The 20,628-nt window shown below is 45.0% G+C and overlaps 1 protein-coding gene and 1 long non-coding RNA gene across 2 annotated transcripts in view; one reads left to right on the plus strand and one right to left on the minus strand.

Moving 5' to 3' along the window:
* Window positions 1–20,628, plus strand: part of LOC119964385 — a 69,019-nt gene that overhangs the window by 16,497 nt on the left and 31,894 nt on the right. The window lies entirely within an intron of this gene.
* Window positions 1–20,628, minus strand: part of LOC119964384 (kynurenine--oxoglutarate transaminase 3-like) — an 89,092-nt gene that overhangs the window by 7,059 nt on the left and 61,405 nt on the right. The window contains exons 11-12 of the mRNA XM_038793782.1: window positions 13,880–14,066; window positions 12,807–12,880 (exon numbers count right to left, since the gene is read on the minus strand). Coding sequence (XP_038649710.1) covers window positions 12,807–12,880; window positions 13,880–14,066 — 261 coding nt within the window. The remainder of the gene's footprint in view (window positions 1–12,806; window positions 12,881–13,879; window positions 14,067–20,628) is intronic.

Genomic DNA, 20,628 nt, shown 5'->3' on the forward strand with positions numbered 1-20,628 from the left:
CATTAATTCAAATACAACCCCAAAGAAGACAACACTAAGTAATCCTTTAAGCTTTCCTTTTAACATACATAAGACTTAAAACCCCTTTTACCAGAAGCACATTGGGTTAAAGTCACTACTGTTATTAGTTTTGAATCACCAGGATCGAATTACATTCTTTAGATTACAGAGAGAGACTCTAAAACACCTTCTGGCTGTGACTGCAGCTATCCAGCTCTGAAAACGAAACTAAATACACCCTGCAGCAAACAGCCTAAAACAAAAGTAAAATGCTGACAGACAGCCCAGCTCCACCCACTCTCTGACATCACTGCAGTAATAAACACCCATTTCTTAAAGGTACTCTCACTACAGATATTTATATACGTACCCATTTATAAACACCCATTTCTTTAAGGTACTCTCACATGACACCTCCCCCCAAGAAAAAAAAAACTATCAACTTCAGGATGGTTTCATTTTTCACCTTTTCACTATCCTTTAAGAAGTGCACACAGTAAATATACATTTTCGTTTCAAAAAACAACGCACGCAAACAGATATAATAATATAGTCCTTTTTTTCCCCGTTTTTCTTCCTCCAACTGAAATCCTTCTCGATTGACAGTCTCTTTGAACAAGAAGGTCTCTGCACGATCCATCCCTTTCTCTATGCCTCGGCATTTCTCTTTAAAGTCAGATACTTTAGTCCAATCTGATCACAGAGTCCCTTGTAATTCTCCAACACAGGAGCATTGGTTATCGCAGCTTTCAGGCAGTCAAATGACTGTTGACACTCCGCTGTCCACTGGAATTTGTTACTCTTCTTCAGCAAGTCCATCAGTGAAGCAATCACGTGACAAAACCTTTGCACAAATGTTCGATTAAATCCACTCATGTCAAGAACTCGCATTATTTCCCTCCGTCTTGAGGGTATTGGAAACTGCTCAATAACTGTTGATTTCACATCCCATGTGATCATTCGACCCTGTCCGATTGTATGGCCAAGGAACGTGACCTGGGCTTTTCCAAATTCACTTTTGGTGAGGTTTACCACCAAACCTGCCTCCTGAAGTCGATTGAATAACTACATCAGATGTTTTAAATGTTCTTTCCATGTCTGGCTGAAAATTACCAGATCGTCGATGTATACCGCACAATTGGGTAATCCTGAAACAACTTTGTTGGTTAACCATTGAAATGTGACTGGGGTGTTTTTCATGCCAAATGGCATAATTTTGAATTGGCATATACCATCTGGAGTCACAAAAGCTGAAATCTCCTTCGTCCTTTCGGATAAAGGTACCTGCCAGTAACCTTTAAGCAAATTCAGTTTGGAAATAAAAGCTTATTGTCCCACTTTCGAAATGCAATCCTCCAAACGTGGGATAGGATAAGAGTCCATTCTTGTAACTGCATTAACTTTTCTACAGTCCACACACAACCGTTGAGTACCGTGTGGTTTAGGTACCATCACTGTGGATGAGCTCCATTGGCTGCAACCCACTTCAATTATGCCATTTTTAAGCATACTCTCAATCTCTTTGTTAACCTGTGCCAATTTTAAAGGGTTAAGTCTGTATGGATGTTGTTTGAATGGAACAGCATTGTCCACATCTACATCATGTAGAGCCATTATAGTACTTCCCAATTTATCTCCACAAATATGCCCATGCGATATCAATAACTCTTTCAGCTCAGTCTGTTTTTCATCTGGAAGGTAACGCAACAATTTATCACAATTTTTAAGAACATCCTCATTTTCCAATTTAATTTGAGGTATGTCAAATTCACAGTCATCTGTATTTGGTTTGTCACTTTGAGTTAGAATCATTAAAACCTCCTTTTTCTCTCCTTCCCTTTCAAAGTACCTTTTAAGCATATTCACAAGAAACACTTAGCGAGTCTTCCTTCTATCTAGTGTTTTTACCACAGAATTCACCTCACTTAATTTCCTTACAATCTGATAAGGTCCACAAAACCTTGCTTTTAAAGGTTCACCTACCACTGGTAACAACACTAAAACTTTATCTCCACTGGCAAAACTACGAACTTTGGATGACTTGTCTGCGGAGGTGGTAGAGGTGGGCACGATAGCGTCATTGAAGATGTATCTAGACAGATACATGAATGGGCAGGGAGCAGAGGGATACAGATCCTTAGAAAATAGGCGACAGTTTTAGATAGAGGATGTGGATCGGCGCAAGCTTGGAGGGCCGAAGGGCCTGTTCCTGTGCTGTAATTTTTCTTTGTTCTTTGTCCGCTACCTATTTCATCACATTTTGTGCAACTTTTAAATGTTGTCTAGCCAATTCACCTGCTCTATTTAATTGTTCCCTTAAATTTGATTCGTAATCCAATAATGTAATTTCCGATTTCTCACACCATTTTTCCTTAATCAATTTAAGTGGTCCTCTTACCTCATGACCAAAAATTAGTTCAAAAGGACTGAATTTGGTTGACTCATTTGATGCATCCCTAATTGCAAACAGTACGAATGGAATTCCTTTATCCCAATCCTCTGGATAATCTTGACAATAAGCCCTCAACATTGTCTTTAATGTCTGATGCCACCTTTCTAACGCTCCCTGAGATTCTGGATGGTACGCAGTTGATTTGAATTGTTTTATTCCTCAGCTATCCATAACTTCTTTGAATAACCGTGAGGTAAAATTTGATCCTTGATCAGATTGCATTTCTGTTGGTAGTCCATATCTAGTAAATAATTTAAGTATCTCCTCCACAATCTTTTTAGCTGTAATATTACATACTGAAATGGCCTCTGGAAACCTAGTAGACACATCCATTATGGTCAAAAGATACTGATTCCCACTTTCCGTTTTAAGAAGTGGTCCTACGCAATCAATTAGGACCCTCGTAAACGGTTCTTCAAATGCTGGAATGGGTATTAAGGGCGCTGGTTTTATTACTGCTTGAGGTTTCCCTATCACTTGACATGTGTGACATGATTGACAAAATTTAACAACATCTTTATGTAGTCCAGGCCAATAAAAATGTTTCTGGATTTTAGCTTGAGTTTTCCTTGTTGCTAAATGACCTCCCATCATGTGCAACTCGCAATACCTTTTTATACCCTACCGGCAATACTACTTGATGAACTTCTGCCCACTTTTCATCTGCCTGCATATGTACAGGTCTCCATTTTCTCATCAAGACATTATTTTTACGGGCATAACACTCTGGTATACACTCAGATTCCTCTTCCGTGTATGCTTTCTGATACATCCGTTTTATTTCTACATCTTTTTGTTGTAACTCTGCCAATTTTCCTAAACTAAAAATATCCGCCTCATCCTCCACCTGTTCTTGTTCTTTTCCAACCATCTGGTCAAAAATAGTTTCTGATAATTGAATTTCAACTTTATCTTCACTCTTTGATTTATCCTCTTGTCTTAAACTGTGACATTGCGACCTTGCTACTACACAATCCGGAAAAATCCCAGGATATTCGTCCTTCAACACTTCAGTTGTCTGATTTTCTACTGGCTTATCCACCATGGTAGGCATCAGTCCCACCTGCGATCCAGCTATATTATTACCCAAGATAAACTGTATTCCTGGACAAGATAGTTTCTCTATTACTCCTACTACCACTTCACCACTCTTCACTTGACTTTCCAACCTTACCATATATAATGGAACACTACTCCTCTCACCCTGAATTCCACATTTTACTACCTTTTCTGGCAACATTCTTCCAAAACTACATAACTCCTCACCTCTTACCATTAAAGATTGACTAGCTCCCGTATCTCTTTAAATTGTGACTTCTTTACCTGCTCCTCCTGATACACGAGTAAACTTTACCCACACAAGTAAATTCTTTAAAGAGATCTGTCACCTTCTTATCAATTACCTCTTGATCAGGCTGTACAATCTTTTGCACCTCCTTCGCTTCACTTGGGCTTTCTTTTACCACTTTAACAAACCCTACTTGTCTTATCCTGTTTTACCACATCAGCCTTCCCAGTGCTTTTCTTCAACCACCAACACTGTGACGTTACATGACCTAGTTTATTACAGTGAAAACATTTGAAATTTTTCATTTCTTTTCCACCCTCCTGGATTTCTTTTTTAATCTGAGGTACACTCTCCTCATTATCTCCCATCCGATCACCTTTACCTTTACCACTTCAGTATTTCTCATTTCCCCAGTTTCTATCCCTCACAGGCTGAAACTGATGTCGGAAACCAAGCTTTGATTTATGAACTAATTCATAATTATCTGCCATTTCTGCTGCTAATCTCGCAGTTTTAACCCTCTGCTCTTCCACATGAGTTCTCACTAAATCAGGAAGTGAATTTTTAAACTCCTCCAAAAGTATAATTTCTCTGAGAGCTTCATATCTTTGGTCTATTTTCAAAGCACTTATCCACCGATCAAAATTATTCTGTTTGATCCTTTCAAACTCCATGTATGTTTGACCAAATTCTTTCCTTAAATTTCTAAACCTTTGTCTGTAGGCTTCAGGCACTAATTCATATGCACCTAAGATGGATTTTTTCACCTCCTCATACGTCCCAGATACCTCCTCCGGTAGTGATGCAAACACTTCACTAACCCTACCTACCAGTTTTGTTTGAATCAGTAATACCCATATGTCCTGTGGCTATTTCATTTGTTTAGCTACCTTCTCAAATGAAATGAAAAAGGCTTCTACCTCCTTCTCGTCAAACCTTGGCAATGCTTGGACATATTTAAATAGATTCCCACCAAGCCATCGACTATGATGCTCTTTCTCACTGTCCTCATCACTATCATCCAACTGTACGTTTCTCTTTACGCCTGTCAATTTTAACTGACTGTCATGTTTCATAGCCATTTTCTGAAGTTCAAACTCTCTTTCCTTGATCTGTATCTCCCTTTTTCTTTCTTTTTGTTCTGCTAGGGCTATTTTTTCTGTTTTCCTTTCTTCTCTCGCTGTGCCCTCTCTCTCTCTTTTGTATTCAAGCTGCTTTAATTCTTTCTCATGTTCCATTTGTTTAATTTGTAACTGAATTTTTCCCATTTCCAATGAGTTAAACTGTGTCTCAGGCAACTTTAAATGCTTTGCCACCGCCATAATGACCTCATCTTTTTGCCCTTTGTCAGGTAATGTTAACTGCAATGTTTTTGCCAAATCCAACAGTCTGCTTTTAGTCTCTGTCCGTAAGGTACTGCAACCGTCTCCACCCCCAAAACCTTCAGAGCCTCTGACAGAGCCATTGTCCACAACACACTCCCTACTAAACTAGAATACCACACCTGATAAGCATCCACAATATGCTCACCCCTCACTGTCTTTAAGTTCACTAAGCCAATCCAATAGACTTTTTCCCCCCTCGAGCCCCCAATTTGTTATGAGCCAGGGTTTAGAGAACCCCAAAGTGTATCATGGAGTTCACCTGACCACAACTTTTAATAGATTGTGGTATGGGGAGCACACGGCCCACTCTACAGGGTGGTACAGCAGAAATGGAAAAGTATTTTTTAAAGCAAAACAATTTTATTCTCTGAACTCAAGTTAACCTTTTTAAAACATAGTGAACATCTTAGCAACTATTAATTCAAACACAACCCCCAAAGAATACAACACTAAGTAATCCTTGAAGCTTGCCTTTTAACATCTATAAGACTTAAAACATCTTTTACCAGAAGCACATCAGGTTAAAGTCCCTACTGTTATTAGTTTTAAATCACCAGGATCAATTTACAGTCTTTAGATTACAGAGAGAGACTCTAAAACACCTTCTGGCTGTGACTGCAGCTATTCAGCTCCCGGACAGGCGCCGGAATGTGGCGACTAGGGGCTTTTCACAGTAACTTCATTGAAGCCTACTTGTGACAATAAGCGATTTTCATTTTCATTTCATTTCAAAATGAAGCTAAAACACACCCTGCAGCAAACAGCCTAAAATGAAAGTAAAAAGCTGACAGACAGCCCAGCTCCACCCCCACCCACTCTGACGTCACTGCAGTAATAAACACCCATTTCTTAAAGGTACTCTCACTACAGATATTTATATACATACCCATTTATCAACACTCTTTCTTAAAGGTACTCTCACATGACACAGGGCTTAATTTTTTTCAAATTTAGAGTACCCCATTATTTCTTTTCCAATTAAGGGGCAATTTAGCGTGGCCAATCCACCTAGCCTGCACATCTTTGGGTTATGGGGGTGAGGTCCACGCAAACACAGGGAGAATGTGCAAACTCCACACGGACAGTGATCCGGGGCCTGGATCGAACCCAGGTCCTCGGTGCCGTAAGTCAGCAATGCTAACCACTACGCCACCTTGCCGCCGAGAGGGCCTAAAATTAAAGGTGGGCCATTCAGAGTGAAATCAAGAATTTACCTTTTCCTCGCAAAGACTAGTGAAAATCTAGAACTCTCTTGCAAAAAATCTGGGTTTAAAGAGGGTCAATTGAAATTTTCAAGACCCAGATAAATACATTTTTGACGAGGGAGGCTACTGAACCTATGTATTCAGAAGAGTAGGAATAGGCCACTCAGCCCCTCCCGTCTGCTCTGCTATTCAATAAGATCATGGCTGATCGTAACCTCAACTCTACATTCCTACCTACCCCAAATAACCTTTCATCCCCATGCTTATCCAGAATCTATCTAGCTTGCTGGCGGCGTGATTCTCCACTCCTGTCGCTCGTCAATGGGATTTCCCCTTAAAGCCAACTCACGGTCGTCAGGAAACCCATCGGTGGGGGTGTGCTGCTGGCAGGAAAAGTGAATTGCAACTGCCAGAGAATTCCAGCCTCTGTTTCTACTGCCTTTTGAGGAATATTCGCTGCCGTCAGAGAAAAAAAAATCTTCTAATCTTTGTTTAAAAATAAAGGCTCATCCATTTAAGACAGTGACCCCTAATTCTAGATTCTTCCCAAGAGGAAATATCCTTTCCACATCCACCCTGTCAAGACCCCTCTGGATCTCATAAGGATACAAGCCCAGCTTTTCCAACCTTTCCTCGACAACCCTCCCATTCCATCTATTAGTCTAGTAAGCTTCCTCTGAACTGCTTCCAACATATTTCTATCCTTTCTTACATAAAGACCGCCAATACTCCCTGCACTGTACACCAGATGTGGTCTCATCGATGCCCTGTACAACTGCAGTGTAACCTTGTTACTTGAGAGCTGTTTTAGCTCAGTAGCCTAGACAATTGGTTTGTGATGTAGAACAAGGCCAGCAGCGCGGGTTCAATTCCCGTACCCGCTGAGAATTCTGAATTCTCCCTCTGTGTACCCGAACAGGCGCCGGAAAATGGCGACCAGGGGCTTTTCACAATAACTTCACTGCAGTGTTAATGTAAGCCTACTTGTGACAATAAAGGTTATTTATTTATTTTTTATTTATTTTATATTCAATTCCCCCTGCAATAACTGATAACATTCTATTTTCTTTCCTAATTTTTGCTGTACCTGCATACCAAACTTTTTTTTTAAATTAATCTTTTATTGTCACAAGTAGGCTTACATTAACACTGCAATTAAGTTACTGTGAAAAGCCCCTAGTCGCCACACTCTGGTGCCAGTTCGGGTACACAGAGGGAGAATTTAGAACGTCAAAATTACCTTTCGGGACTTGTGGGAGCACCTGGAGAACCCGGAGGAAACCCTTTTGTGATTCATGTAGTAGGACATCCAGATTCCTCTATAAGACCATAAGAAATAGGAATGGGATTAGGCCGTTCAGTCCTTCGAGCCTGCTCCACCATTCAATATGATCATGGCTGATCCAGTATTTCTCAGATCCACTTTCCTGCCCTTTCCCCTTTGTGTTGCAGCTTTTCTCCATTTAAATAACACTGTTCTTTTGTTCTCCTTCCAATATGAGCAACTTCACATTTTGCACATTATACTCCGTTTGCCAACTTTTTGCCCACTTACTTAAGCTAACAATAACTCTTTGCAAACGGTTATGTATCCCGCTAGCAACTTGCCTTTCCATTTGTTTTTGTGTCGTCTGCAAATTTGGCTACAATATATTCCCTTCCTTTCTCCAAGTCATCAATGTGTATTGTAAACAGTTGCGGTCCCAATGCCGATCCCTGTGGAACCCCACTGGTTGCAGGTTGCCAACCTGAAAAAGAACCCCTTATCCCTACTCGCTGTTTCCTGCCCATTAGCCAATTTTCTATCCTTGCCAATATTATTACCTCCCAACACCATAGGCTCTTAACTTACAATTTATTTTGCGAGGTACCTTGTCACATGCCTTCTGGAAGTCCAAATACAACACATCTACTGGTTCCCCTCTATCCATTCTAGTTCGGAATTACTCGTAAAACTCTAATAATTAGTCAGACACTATTTCCCTTTCATGAAGCTTTGCTGAATCTGATCGATTAGATTATGATTTTCCAAATATGCCTTATTCTTCTTTAATACCGGATTACAACATTTTTCCAACATTAGATATTAGACTAATCAACCTATAGTTGCCCACATTTTGCTTCCTCCCATTTTTGAATAGGTGTGTCACATTGGCAGTTTTCCAATCCAAGGATTTTTGGAAAATTACACCCAATGCATCCACTACCTCGGCAGCTACTTCTTTTAGGGTCCCAGGATGCAAGTAATCAGGGCCAAGGGACTTATCTGCCTTTAGCCCTATCTCTAGTGATGGTGACAGTATTTACTTGCTCCCCCGTATTCTTTAGTGTTAATAGGATTTTCAAAATATCTTCCACTGTAAAGACTAATGCAAAATATCTGGTTAACTCCTCTGCCATTTCCTTGTTCCCCATAACTATCTCCCCAGAGATTTATTCATCTCTTAAAATCTTTCCTCCCTACTGGTATACACTGCCCAGGTTTAAACTGTCCAGTTTGTACTGGTCCCACACCCCCAGGCCGGCCCCAATATCCCAGGAACCTGAAACCTTCCCCCTTGCCCCATCTTTCCAGTCACGTATTCATGCAATATATCCTGCGATTTCTACTCGAACTAGCATGTGGCACTAGTACCAATCCTGAGATCACTATATTTGAGGTCATACTTTTCAAATAATTTCCTAACTTCCTGTATTCTGCTTTTAGGACCGCATCTTTTTTTACCCGTGCCATTGGTACCGAAGTGCTCCACAACCACTGGCTGAACACTCTCCCCTCCAGAATGTCCTGTAGCCCCATTGAGACATCCTTGACCCTAGCACTAAGGAGGAAACATACAGCCTGGAAGTGGATTTGTGGCCACAGAAATACCCTATTCCCCTTACAATTAAACCCCCTACAACTACTGTATTTCCACATTCTTTAATCCTCCTCTGTGCAGCGGAGCCAACTGTGATGCAATGAAATTAGGTGTCGGCGCTACCCCCCCCCTCCCCCCAAAAGAGACAATTCCGCTCAACAATATCTAAAGCGGCATATTTGTTTGCAGGGCCTGCCTCATATCTTGCCCTGCCTGATGGTCCCCCATTCCTTTTCTGCCTGTGAAGCCTTTAGCCTGTTGTGTGACCACGTCTCTTTATACATGCTATCCATGATACACTATGCTCCACAGTGTCCCAGGCCGTCGTTCCAGCGGCATATTTGTTTGCAGGGCCTGCCTAGTATCTTGCCCTGCCTGATGGTCCCCCATTCCTTTCCTGCCTGTGAAGCCTTAGCCTGTTGTGTGACCACATCTCTTTATACATGCTATCCACGATACACTATCCTCCATAGTGTCCCCAGCCGCCGCTCCAGCTCCGAAACCCACACTTCCAGGAGCTGCAGCTAGAGTCACTTCCTGCACACATGCTGGTCCTGGGCACTGGAAATGTGGACAGCTTCCACAGAGCAGGAGCAAACCACGGCTTTGGGATTTCCTGCCATAACTTATCCCTTTGGATTAAACCTTTAAAAGGACTCGTACAATAAAATATCATGTATGTTAGGGGCCTTCTTCCCTTGTTCTTGTTAATACAGGCCTTACAAACTGTAAACCACAAAATACGTCTTTATTAACTATAAACGATAATAGTAGTATAAATACTCACCGTCTGTACTCCTCCAATCAGCAGCTTCCACTTGCCCCACGTCATCTCAGGATGGATGAGCGAAGGTACGGTGGGCTTTTTAAAAAAAAATGTTTCCACTACTCTGCTCAGCTGCTCTTCACCAGATTCGTTCTCTCTCTGACCTTCAATGCTCTGAACTGTAATAGTTACTTAAAAGTCCCTCTTTCCCCTTATGCTTCAAATTCCCCAAGATTATACTTTTATTTTAAAGAGCAAAAGTACTCACCAGAGAAAGAAAAGGGACTGGTCACCCGGTTCCCTCCTTCACCAAACTCCAGCTGCACTTCTTGTGGTGAGCCACGTATAGCTATTGTATATACTCACTGTTGTTCTATTATTACTATTGTCATCGACAACCACTATTGTATATACTTACTGTTGTTGCTGTTACTGTTGAATTATTGTGTTGATGCTGCTGTTGGCTTCGCCTGTGGCTCCGCCCCTCTGAGGAGGTATATAATCGGCCGATCTGAGACAGGCTCTCAGTGCGGGTGAAGCTACAGGTTGGTACACATCTAGTTGAGTAAAGCCACTGTTCTTTGCTACAAACTGTCTCGACTGAATTGATGGTCATCACTTCTAATGCAACAAGGCTGCACTTGGTGCTGTCTGCATCTCAGAGCTCTGCAATCATTTACCACTTAGATGATATGCTTTATTATTCCTCCCAAAATGGACAATATCACATTTTCCCACATTATGCTCCATTTGCCAGATCTTTGCTCATTTAACCTTTCTATATGCCTCCTTATGTCCTCTTCACAACTTACTTTCCTAACTATCTTTGTGTCATCAGCAAATTTAGCAACCATGGGCAGGATTCTCCGACCACCTGCCGGGTCGGAGAATTGCCGGGGGGGGTGGCATGAATCCTGCCCCCGCCGACTGCCGAATTCTCTGGTGCTGGGGATTTGGCGGGGGCGGGAATCGCGCCGCGCCGGTTGACGGTCGCTGGCAGCGACCCCCCCGGCGATTCTCCGGCCCGCGATGGACCGAGTGGCCTCCCGTTTTCGGCCAGTCCCGCCGGCGTATATTACACCAGGTATTTGCCAGCGGGACCTGGCTGCGTGGGCGGCCTCTGGGGTCCTCGGGGAGGTGCGGGGGGATCTGGTCCCGGGAGGTGCCCCCACGGTGGCCTGGCCTGCGATCGGGGCCCACCGATCCGCGGGCGGGCCTGTGCTGTGGGGGCACTCTATTCTTCCGCGTCGGTGGCTGTGGTCCTCTGCGATGGCCGACACAGAGATGATCCCCACTGCGCACGTGCTGGCATGACACCGGCACACGTGGCGCTCCAGCACATGCGCCAACTCGCGCCGGCTGGCAGAGGCCCTTCGGCGCTGGTTGGCGTGGCGCCAAGCCCCTTCCCGGCCGGCCGGCGTGGCACAAACCACTCCGGCGCCGGCCTAGCCCCAGAAGGGGTGGCCCGACGCCGGAGTGGTTCACGCCACTCCTCGGCACCGGAGTTGCCCGCCCCGCAGATTCCCGCAGAATCCCGCCCGATACCTTTCATCTCTTGATCCAAGTCATTTATACAAATTGTAAATAGTTGACGGCCCAGCACTGATCCCTGTGGCAGAGCGTTCATAACATCTTGCCAACCAGAAAATGATCCATTTGTGCTTACTGGGTTTCCAGTTAACAAGCCTATTTTCAATCCACCATGAGCTTTTATTTTCTGCAATAGGCTTTGATGCGGCACCTTATCAAATGCTTTCCAAAAATCTAAATACGATACATACACTGGTTCCCCTTCATCCATAGCACATATTACTTCTTCAAAGAACTCCAATAAATCGGTTAAACAGGATTTCCCTCAAAACCATTTTGACTCTGCCTGATTACGTTGAATTTATCTAAGTACCCTGTTATAACATATTTAATAATAGCTTCTAACATTGTTAAGCATACTGGCCTATAGTTTTCTGCTTTCTGTCATCCTCCCTATATAAAAGTTAAATTCTATTTTCCAATCTAATGGAACCTTCCCCGAATATAGAAACTTTTGAAAAACATGATTTCTCTTTCACAAAACCATGATGGCTTTGCCTGATTATCATGAATTTTTCCCAAGAGCCCTACTATAATGTTTTTAACTATAGTTTCCAGCATTTTTCCCTATGCCATTTTCCATATTTCTACCAAAGGGATAAGGGTCAAAGACAAGTAAAAGAAGGACACATTGGAAAGACAGATCAGGCTGAATGGCCTCCTCTTGTTCATATGATTCACCAGGTGGTGGAGGGGAAGAAATAATCAAACCAAAAGATTCATCTCATTTCTATGGCTTGAATTTCCAAATCAGAGGTGCAATGAGAAGAATGTACATTTAGAGCGCATCTTCATGTCCTCAGGACTTTTCAAAGTATTTCACAGTCAATGAAGTATGTTGAAATGTAGTCGCCATTGTTAGTAAATGCAAACAGGACAGCCAACTTCTACAAGAAACACAGCAATGACAAAATGAGATCAACCTTTTACAGTGGAGGCAGTTAAAGATTGCCCAAGTTATAAGAAATGCTGTAATGTGGTCTCCTTTATGCCCACCGGAGAGAGGGCTGATGGGACCTGTTTAATGTCTTATCCAAAAAGACAGCCGCTTCACCAGTTGAGCGCTCTCTTAGTAACGCATACTAGAGTGTTAGCCTAGGTTCTGTGCTCAAGTCTCTGGAGAGGGGTTGGAACCCACAATCTGATTCAGAACTACAATGCACAGTGTCATAATAAATGTCCTCCTTCTGTGCCTTAACATTTGTGATATTCAATATGTAAACACTTATTTCATATCATTGAAATCAAGTTGACCGTACCTTGTTTTTAAGCATCCACTTCACAAAGATGTTGTCATAAGGCACATTCCCTTCCGTCTTTGGGAGATCGACATCTGGAGCGAATATTGTGCAAAGGATTAGAAGAAATTGGTAATTTTATTAGCTCAGATCAGGTTTGAAATTTCTGAGATCTTGGGGACGCAGCATTGTACAGAACCATGTACCCATTGACCAAACAATTCCAGAGCTCCAAAAGTGGAGTATGGGCCCCCAAAAAGTCTTCCTTCTTTCTTGCCTTTACTGTCCACCTGCTCAAGTTGGCCACTTAATCTCCAACACTCCGTTCTCTGAAGGCTCACCCTGTGTGTTCATTCCCGAAATGGTGAACTGTGGCAGCAAGTGTCAATAGACTATTCAACCACATTGGAGACATCACCACTGTGTGGAATATTGTCCTGTTCCACCCAAACCTCACACATTTTTCCAGCGTGACAGAATGACAAAACAGCTGGGGTAGGAACCAACACTTTGACCTTGCTTAGAGATCAAAAGGCCATTCAACCACTGCTCCAGCTAACATCTGCCAAACCAGCCCATACCAAAGATCCAACAAGAACCTTGGTTGACATGGGTGAAAATACCAGATTTATTTCTCGACCTGACTGGAACACTCCTTAGCCTGGCAGTTTCTGTTTTCATGTCTTACAGCATTTGGCAACTACCCAATAAATGGGTATTTCTTTAGCAATCTCATCACCATTTCTGATTCGTCCAATAGCAAAAGAAAGCAGCAGAAACCTCCAACTGACAATCTGTCGTCTGGAACAGTACCCTTGGAATACTTTCAAATCTGAACTGTGAGCCCATTTATCCTGTACCAAGTCTTTAATTTGTTGAGTCTAAAGTCAGACTTGAATATACGATGGGACTAATCCAATTTTCCATTCATAACAAAACTTCTCTGTTGCTTTAATGCATCATTCAATAAATAGAAGAAAACAGCTATGTGTCCCTACTGGCACCAGCACAATATCCAAGCAAATCTCAACAATTGTGAAGCGTTAATGAACAGTGCTTTAAGTGGGGCAGGGGTGAAGAGGAAAAGCACTTACCTAGAACTGAAATATTTGCAATCATAAAGTATCCGCCTTCAGGGATGACCGGGCTCATCCCAGCAGCATCGAGAAACTTTGCCATGCGATTCCGCTTGACTTCCAGTTCACGAGGTAGAGAGGAGAAGTAGCATTCCTGATCGTTCAGGAGGGCATACTCCTTCCGAATACCTTGGGCAACAGCTTCCTGTGCAATAGAAGACAACAGACAACTTCAGTCAGTGTGCTTTGCAGATTTCCAATTCGGACCAGATTTACAGGTATTATTTGCTTGTAAATATTCAGTGCGAACATTACACAAGGATTGACAGCTTAGAAATGTACATATGGACGTTAATGGCCACAGGACCCTCCTCCCACCAATCATCTCACCCCATCAATACAACATTCTATTTCTTTTTACCTCACATGGTTATAGTTACCTCAACTACTCCCATAAAGTGAATTCCACATTCTAACCAAAATTCTCTATTGCATTTTTAATGACCATCTTATATTTTTAATAAAAGTTATTAAGCTGATTCAAACACAGCATATATTGGATAAATATTATTGATATATTTTGCTGCTGCATAACAAGAGGTCTGTTAAAATTGGGTTCCATCATTATGATGCAATGACACAACCATTAAAGTGCAGAAAGATCCTCGGTTCAACCATGGCCTGCACAAAGTTACGTGATCCCACCCGAGGAGGCAGGAGTAGCAGGGCACTGCAGAATGCCTGGGCCATATAACCTTTTCCCCACTGTCTTCCAGCCCTTTCCATTTGGACACACTCCTGTGGCCAAGCTATGATAATTTTAAAGTACAGGCTTGGAGACCACAAAAAGTACAAAACAAACAAGAGCTTTATTAGAAAGGTGTTTTCTCACAGGCTGCTACAATAGACTGACTATTAGCCTGCCCAAACTGCCGATGAAGTCATCAATAAATCATGTGATCAAACTGTGACCTCCAACTAGGAACAAACATGAATATGCAAAGGGGCTTTCCTCCCCACATTACATCAGAGGTTCCTGCAATGAAACCATAGTATAATGTTATCAAAATGTGCAATAAGAAAAATTAATAAACACAAGTCAATAAGTTAGATGTTTCAGAGGACGTTGATTCCTGTATAGTTGTCAGTGAACCGCAGGCATCTGCTTTTTCATGTTGACTGCAACCTCTTGTTTTTGGTTGAGTTTGGAAGTTGTCCGTAGTTTTCAACCAGTCATATGGGATTTGGGGATTGACTTGGTGTTGAAATGTCCTGAACCGATGTTCCACTGTTGTTTCAGGTATTGTCAGATTCTCGGGTGTGTACAGGTCTTCACTTGGTAGTTTGTTGTGGTCCCTTAGTTTCTATAAGCCTTGTTCTAACTGCTAAAAGTTGGTCAGCGTGTCTTCCCCACACCACATTGTCCAGAGTTTGAACGGTGTCGGAGGCCGATCCCATCAGTGCCAAGACGATGATCCACTTCACACTGGTTGTATCGTTTCTTGCCAGTACTTTGCCAGGTAGGCCCGCTGTGAAGATTAACACGACAGAGGCCTCACATGTATCAGATGTGACATGTTTTAATAGTGGACACAATAGACATTTCAATTTCCCTAGCTACAGATAATGACCACCTCAGTGTCCCCCAGACGTCTTCATCTTACGTGGCCTAGTGCTACGTCTGGTGTGTTCTCTGGATGCACCAAGGTGAAGGCAACTTACTGTTTTCCACGGCCTGTGGCCTTTGATGGCCATCCTCTAAAGGTCTGGAGTCGCAGGGCCCTGAGTGGCTTGCTCGTGTCACTGGCATCAGTGTGCCATCCTGTTATGCCTGGTGCCCTTGAGATGCGCCAGTGACGGGGGGGGGGGGTTTAAGAGGGGGTATAGATTCTGAAGAACAGGAGACTGCCGCCGTCTCCATGCTGGCAGGCCCGGGTTGGATTCCAGTGCTTCCTCCTTCCTGACAGTTACTGTAGGGTCATGGAGCTCCAAAGACCTCGGAGTCATCTGGTTCTGCCAGTCCTGGCAGTTCCCCATTGTCTCGACACCCTCAGCAATGGTCCTCAGTGACTGGGACAGGCTCTGTCGGCAATATCCACCTGTCTCAGGGACAAGTCCCTCAGCGACTGGGATATGCTGCCGAGGTGCTCAGCCATGTTCTGCACAGACTGAGCCACACCTTGGATGCCACTGTCCCGGACGTTGTGCACCAGGCTTTCCACTGCAGTCGCCACCCTAGCAGTGTTGGCCTCGGTGCCACGCAGTGCATGTCGCCATCTCCTGCGTCTGTAGCCTTTGGTACTCCTCCAATTGCCTATGAACTCGCTGGAGTGTCACTGACATCCCCCTCTGAATCTCACGGCCATACCCTCGCCTCCGCATCAGTTCCGGGATTGCCTGGTCCAGAGGCTCAGCATTTGACTGGGACTCAGCTGAGTCCTGGGTGTTCTGCAGACTTTCGACTGCTGACTCCTCTTGATGTTCCTGCCTCCACCTGATGTGTGGGTGGAGTCAGGAACATCAAGCCTTTCCACTAATGTCGTCCACCAAGGTGTGTGTCTCTGCGTTGGTGGAAGTTCCAGGTGACAGCTGTGACTTGTCGACGGTGGTCTCCTCGGAGCTCTGCTCCGAGGTGGTCTCTTGCTCGTTGGTTTCTTCCGACGCTTGATGGCAATCTTCCTGTACATGCTGCCCGCACTCACTGCAGCTACCACTGCTTCCCAGGTGGCATGGCTGGCCCCAATGCGGACCTCCAACCCCCTCAGGGGAACAGGGGTCAGTCTCACATCCATCGCGTCTGACAACCTGTCCAGGTCGGCATCGGTCTCTGCGCAGCTATTCTTCTTTGCTGACTGGAGTAAGTGGTGAGGGAGCTCCCTCTTGCTAGTGGTGAGCAGTTAGGGCGCAAGTCTGGTGAATCAATGGTGAGCGACCCAGGAATGGCGAGACACTCGTGGGGGTTCATTTTTGGCACACCCCAGCAAATGCGCCCAAAATGACATTCGAATTTTTCCCGTTAGATTACAGCCAAAAAGTTGTATAAAGGCTTGAGAGTAGTTGCCAGATTAGGGACAAACCATCCATAATACGTTAAACAGCCCAAAAGCAATTTATTTACATTTGAGGTGCAGATGCCTCAGTGATGGGGCGCGATTCTCCGCACTCACGACGGGGCGGAGAATAGCGTGCGGCACAAATTTTTACGGCGACGCTGGTCCGACGCCCTCCCGCTATTCTCCCCTCCCCCCCACACCCGCCCCCCGACACGAATCGCTGCTCGCCGTTTTTTTACCGATGGGCCGATTTCCAAGGCCTGTATGGCCGTTTTCACGATTTTTAATACACCTGCTATACCAGTTCGTGAAAACGGCCGCAAAGTGCCGTTCTGCACAACCATGCCACCGATTGGCACGGCCGTGCCAAGGGTGGCATGGGCCTGCGATCGGTGGGCACCGATCGCGGGCAGCGGGTCCGATTCCCGCGCACTCTTTCTCCCTCCGCCGCCCCGCAGCATCAGTCCGCGGGGCAGCTGAGGGGCATCCCGGACCGCGCATGCTCGGGTCTGACGCATATGCGCGGATGACGTCATCTGCGCATGCGCGGGTTGGAGTCGTCCAATCCGCGCATGCACGGCTGACGTCATCATATGCGTCAGCCGTCGCTAACTTTGGTGCGCGGGCTTAGCGAAATTCGTTAAGCCCGCGATGCCGGAGTTCACGGGGCCGCGATGCTAGCCCCGACCAGGGAGCAGAATCGGGTCCCGGGAGGGAGCGCGGAGGCTGCCGTGAAACACGGCCGGTTTCGTGGCAGCCTTCACGACTCTCCGCCTTTGCGGAGAATCGCGCGCATGGATTTTACTTTGAAGCTAATTTGGGCAGTCCCTTTGCACCTATTAAGTGTCCCAGATATTCAAAAGATGATTTGAATAATTCACATTTATTCTTCTGTACTCTGTCGTCCATAGACTCTGGAGTGCAGCATCAGATGCTCTTCTTCATTCTTTCCAGTCACTATGATATCGTCTAAGTAGCACTGGGCTCCTTCCAGTCCGCTTAGAATTTAATCCATGGCACGTTGGAACAATGCAGGTGCAGACGGGTTAGCAAATGGGAGTCTTTTATATCTGCATTGCCCTGTATCTCACATTTATCAAATACTGTTGCGAATCTGGAGTCACATTTATCTGGAACCGAGCTTGATAAAGGCCAACGTTACTGAAATGCTGGCCTCCAGTTAACCCAACAAATAAATGATCAATTAAAGTCAGAGGGTATTGCTCTGCACACTTTACTGGATTGATAGTGACTTTAAAATATGCATAACCGGACCACCTTTCTTCATCACCGATACAATGCCATAGCCCAATCTATTACATTCTGTCTTGACATTAGGGGTGGAATCCCGCGCCCGCCGTCCTTCAAATTCTCCCACCCCCCCCAAAAATTGCCCCGGCGTGAGTCGCGCCGCCCGCCTCGGTGAATGGCAGGGACCGGCGCAACTCAATGGGCCCCAGGACTCCACGACTTCTCAGGCCCATGATGGGCCGAAGTCCTGCCCATTCGTTGCCAGTCCCACCGGCGTAAATTAGAGTAGGTCCCTTACCGGCAGGTCCTAGTGGCGTGGGCGGGCTCCGGGGTTCTTGTGGGGGGGCACGGGGGGGGGGGGGGGGGGGGGAATCAGGCCCCGGGAGGTGCCCCCACGGTGGCCTGGCCCGCGATCGGGGCCCACCGATCCGCGGGCGGGCCTGTGCCGTGGGGGCACTCTATCCTTCCACACTGGAGGCTGTGGTCCTCCGCCATTCCCGGTGCAGAAGCGAATCCATCTGTGCATGCGCGGGGATGACGCCAGCACATGCTGGCGCTCCCGCGCATGCGCCGAGGCCCTTTGGTGCCGGGTGGCGTAGCGCCAAGCCCCTTTCTCGCCATCCGGCGGTGCGCAAACCACTCCGGGCACGCCTAGCCCCTGAAGGTGCGGAGGATTTCGCACCTTTGGGGCGGCCCGACGCCAGAGTGGTTCACGCTACTCCATCCCGCTGGGATCCCCAGCCCCGCCGGGTAGGGGTGAATCCCGCCCTAGATCTGATAGCATATGGCATTGACTAGCCTTTAAGCATCGTGCTTGCCTTTTGTCCTTAATCTTTAGCTTGACAGAGATCTCTTTCATGCTTCCCAGCTCTCCATTAAAGACAATAGCATTTTTCTTTAGAATCTTTGGTAGACATGCCTCAGACTTCGACATGAGATTCACCTCAGCCCAGTTTAGCTTGATTCTCTCCAGCCAGGTTCTCCCCATTATGGCTGGATAGTTACTTTGAACAACGTGCAGGGGCAGGCTGCAGTCTAACCATTTACATCGATACAGCCCCTCAACGGAACCACTTCCCCGATATGTTGAGTATGGAGGGTTTCAAGGCGACATGTCACAGTTTCCCTTGGTAAACAGTTTCTGGGACCAACAATGATGACTGCGCCAGTGTCCACCTCCATATTCACTGGTTGTTTGTCCAGTGATGGAGTAACCTAATACCGGCTGGTTGCACCAGTAATGACCAGTCCATTCAGTTCGTCATCTGACTGTGACTATCACATGGATACTTTTCCCTTGATTTGATTTTTCATTTGATGTTTATTTTGTCCTTGCTTTTTATAATTCTTGTTTGAAACTTCTCCGACATGGAAGTTCGATGTGCCCCTTTTTACCATTATCCCTGCAATTTTATTCCAGCAATCAGTTGCTGTAAACCCAGTTGTGGACATTGATGGCAATTTCAAACCCATGCCTGTGTTCGGGTCTCAGTCGATATTTCATGTATTTTGTGCGCGAGCTTAATTGTTGCGGTTCCTTTGTTCCGTAGCGATCGCGACTTCTATACTCTTCTTTAGGTCTAAGTTGCTTTCTGTTAACAGCCTTTTTTGGATATCTTCACTTCTTAACCCAGACACAATTCTGTCTCTAATGGTGTTATCAAGGCATCTCCAAATTCATGGAATTCAACTAATTTCTTCAAAGTAGCTATTAATTGTGTGATTGATTCACCTTTGTGCTGGTCACTTTTGTGGAACCTGAACCCCTCGGCCATGACCAAAGGTTGAGGTGAGCATGAACTCCAGTGCTCAGTGCTTTCATCATACAGTCCCACAATGCCAAAAATCCTCACCATTCTTACTATGGGAAGGCTTGCGTAAGCAAAAGGGCATAGAGTCATACAGCCAGACACATGGCCCACCATGTCTATCCCGACTATCAAATACCAATCTACACTAATTCCATTTACCAGCACTTAGAACATAAGAACTAGGAGCAGGAGTAGGCCATCTGGCCCCTCGAGCCTGCTCCACCATTCAACGAGATCATGGCTGATCTTTTGTGGACTCAGCTCCACTTTCCGGCCCGAACACCATAACCCTTAATCCCTTTATTCTTCAAAAAACGATATCTTTACCTTAAAAACATTTTATGAAGGAGCCTCAACTGCTTCACTGGGCAAGGAATTCCATAGATTCACAACCCTTTGGGTGAAGAAGTTCCTCCTAAACTCAGTCCTAAATCTACTTCCCCTTATTTTGAGGCTATGCCCCCTAGTTCTGCTTTCACCCACCAGTGGAAACAACCTGCCCGCATCTATTCTATCTATTCCCTTCATAATTTTATATGTTTCTATAAGATCCTCCCTCATCCTTCTAAATTCCAACGAGTACAGTCCCAGTCTACTCAACCTCTCCTTGTAATCCAACCCCTTCAGCTCTGGGATTAACCTAGTGAATCTC

This window comes from Scyliorhinus canicula, chromosome 4 (genome assembly GCF_902713615.1).
Source record: "Scyliorhinus canicula chromosome 4, sScyCan1.1, whole genome shotgun sequence".
NCBI classification, from domain to species: Eukaryota; Metazoa; Chordata; class Chondrichthyes; order Carcharhiniformes; family Scyliorhinidae; genus Scyliorhinus; species Scyliorhinus canicula.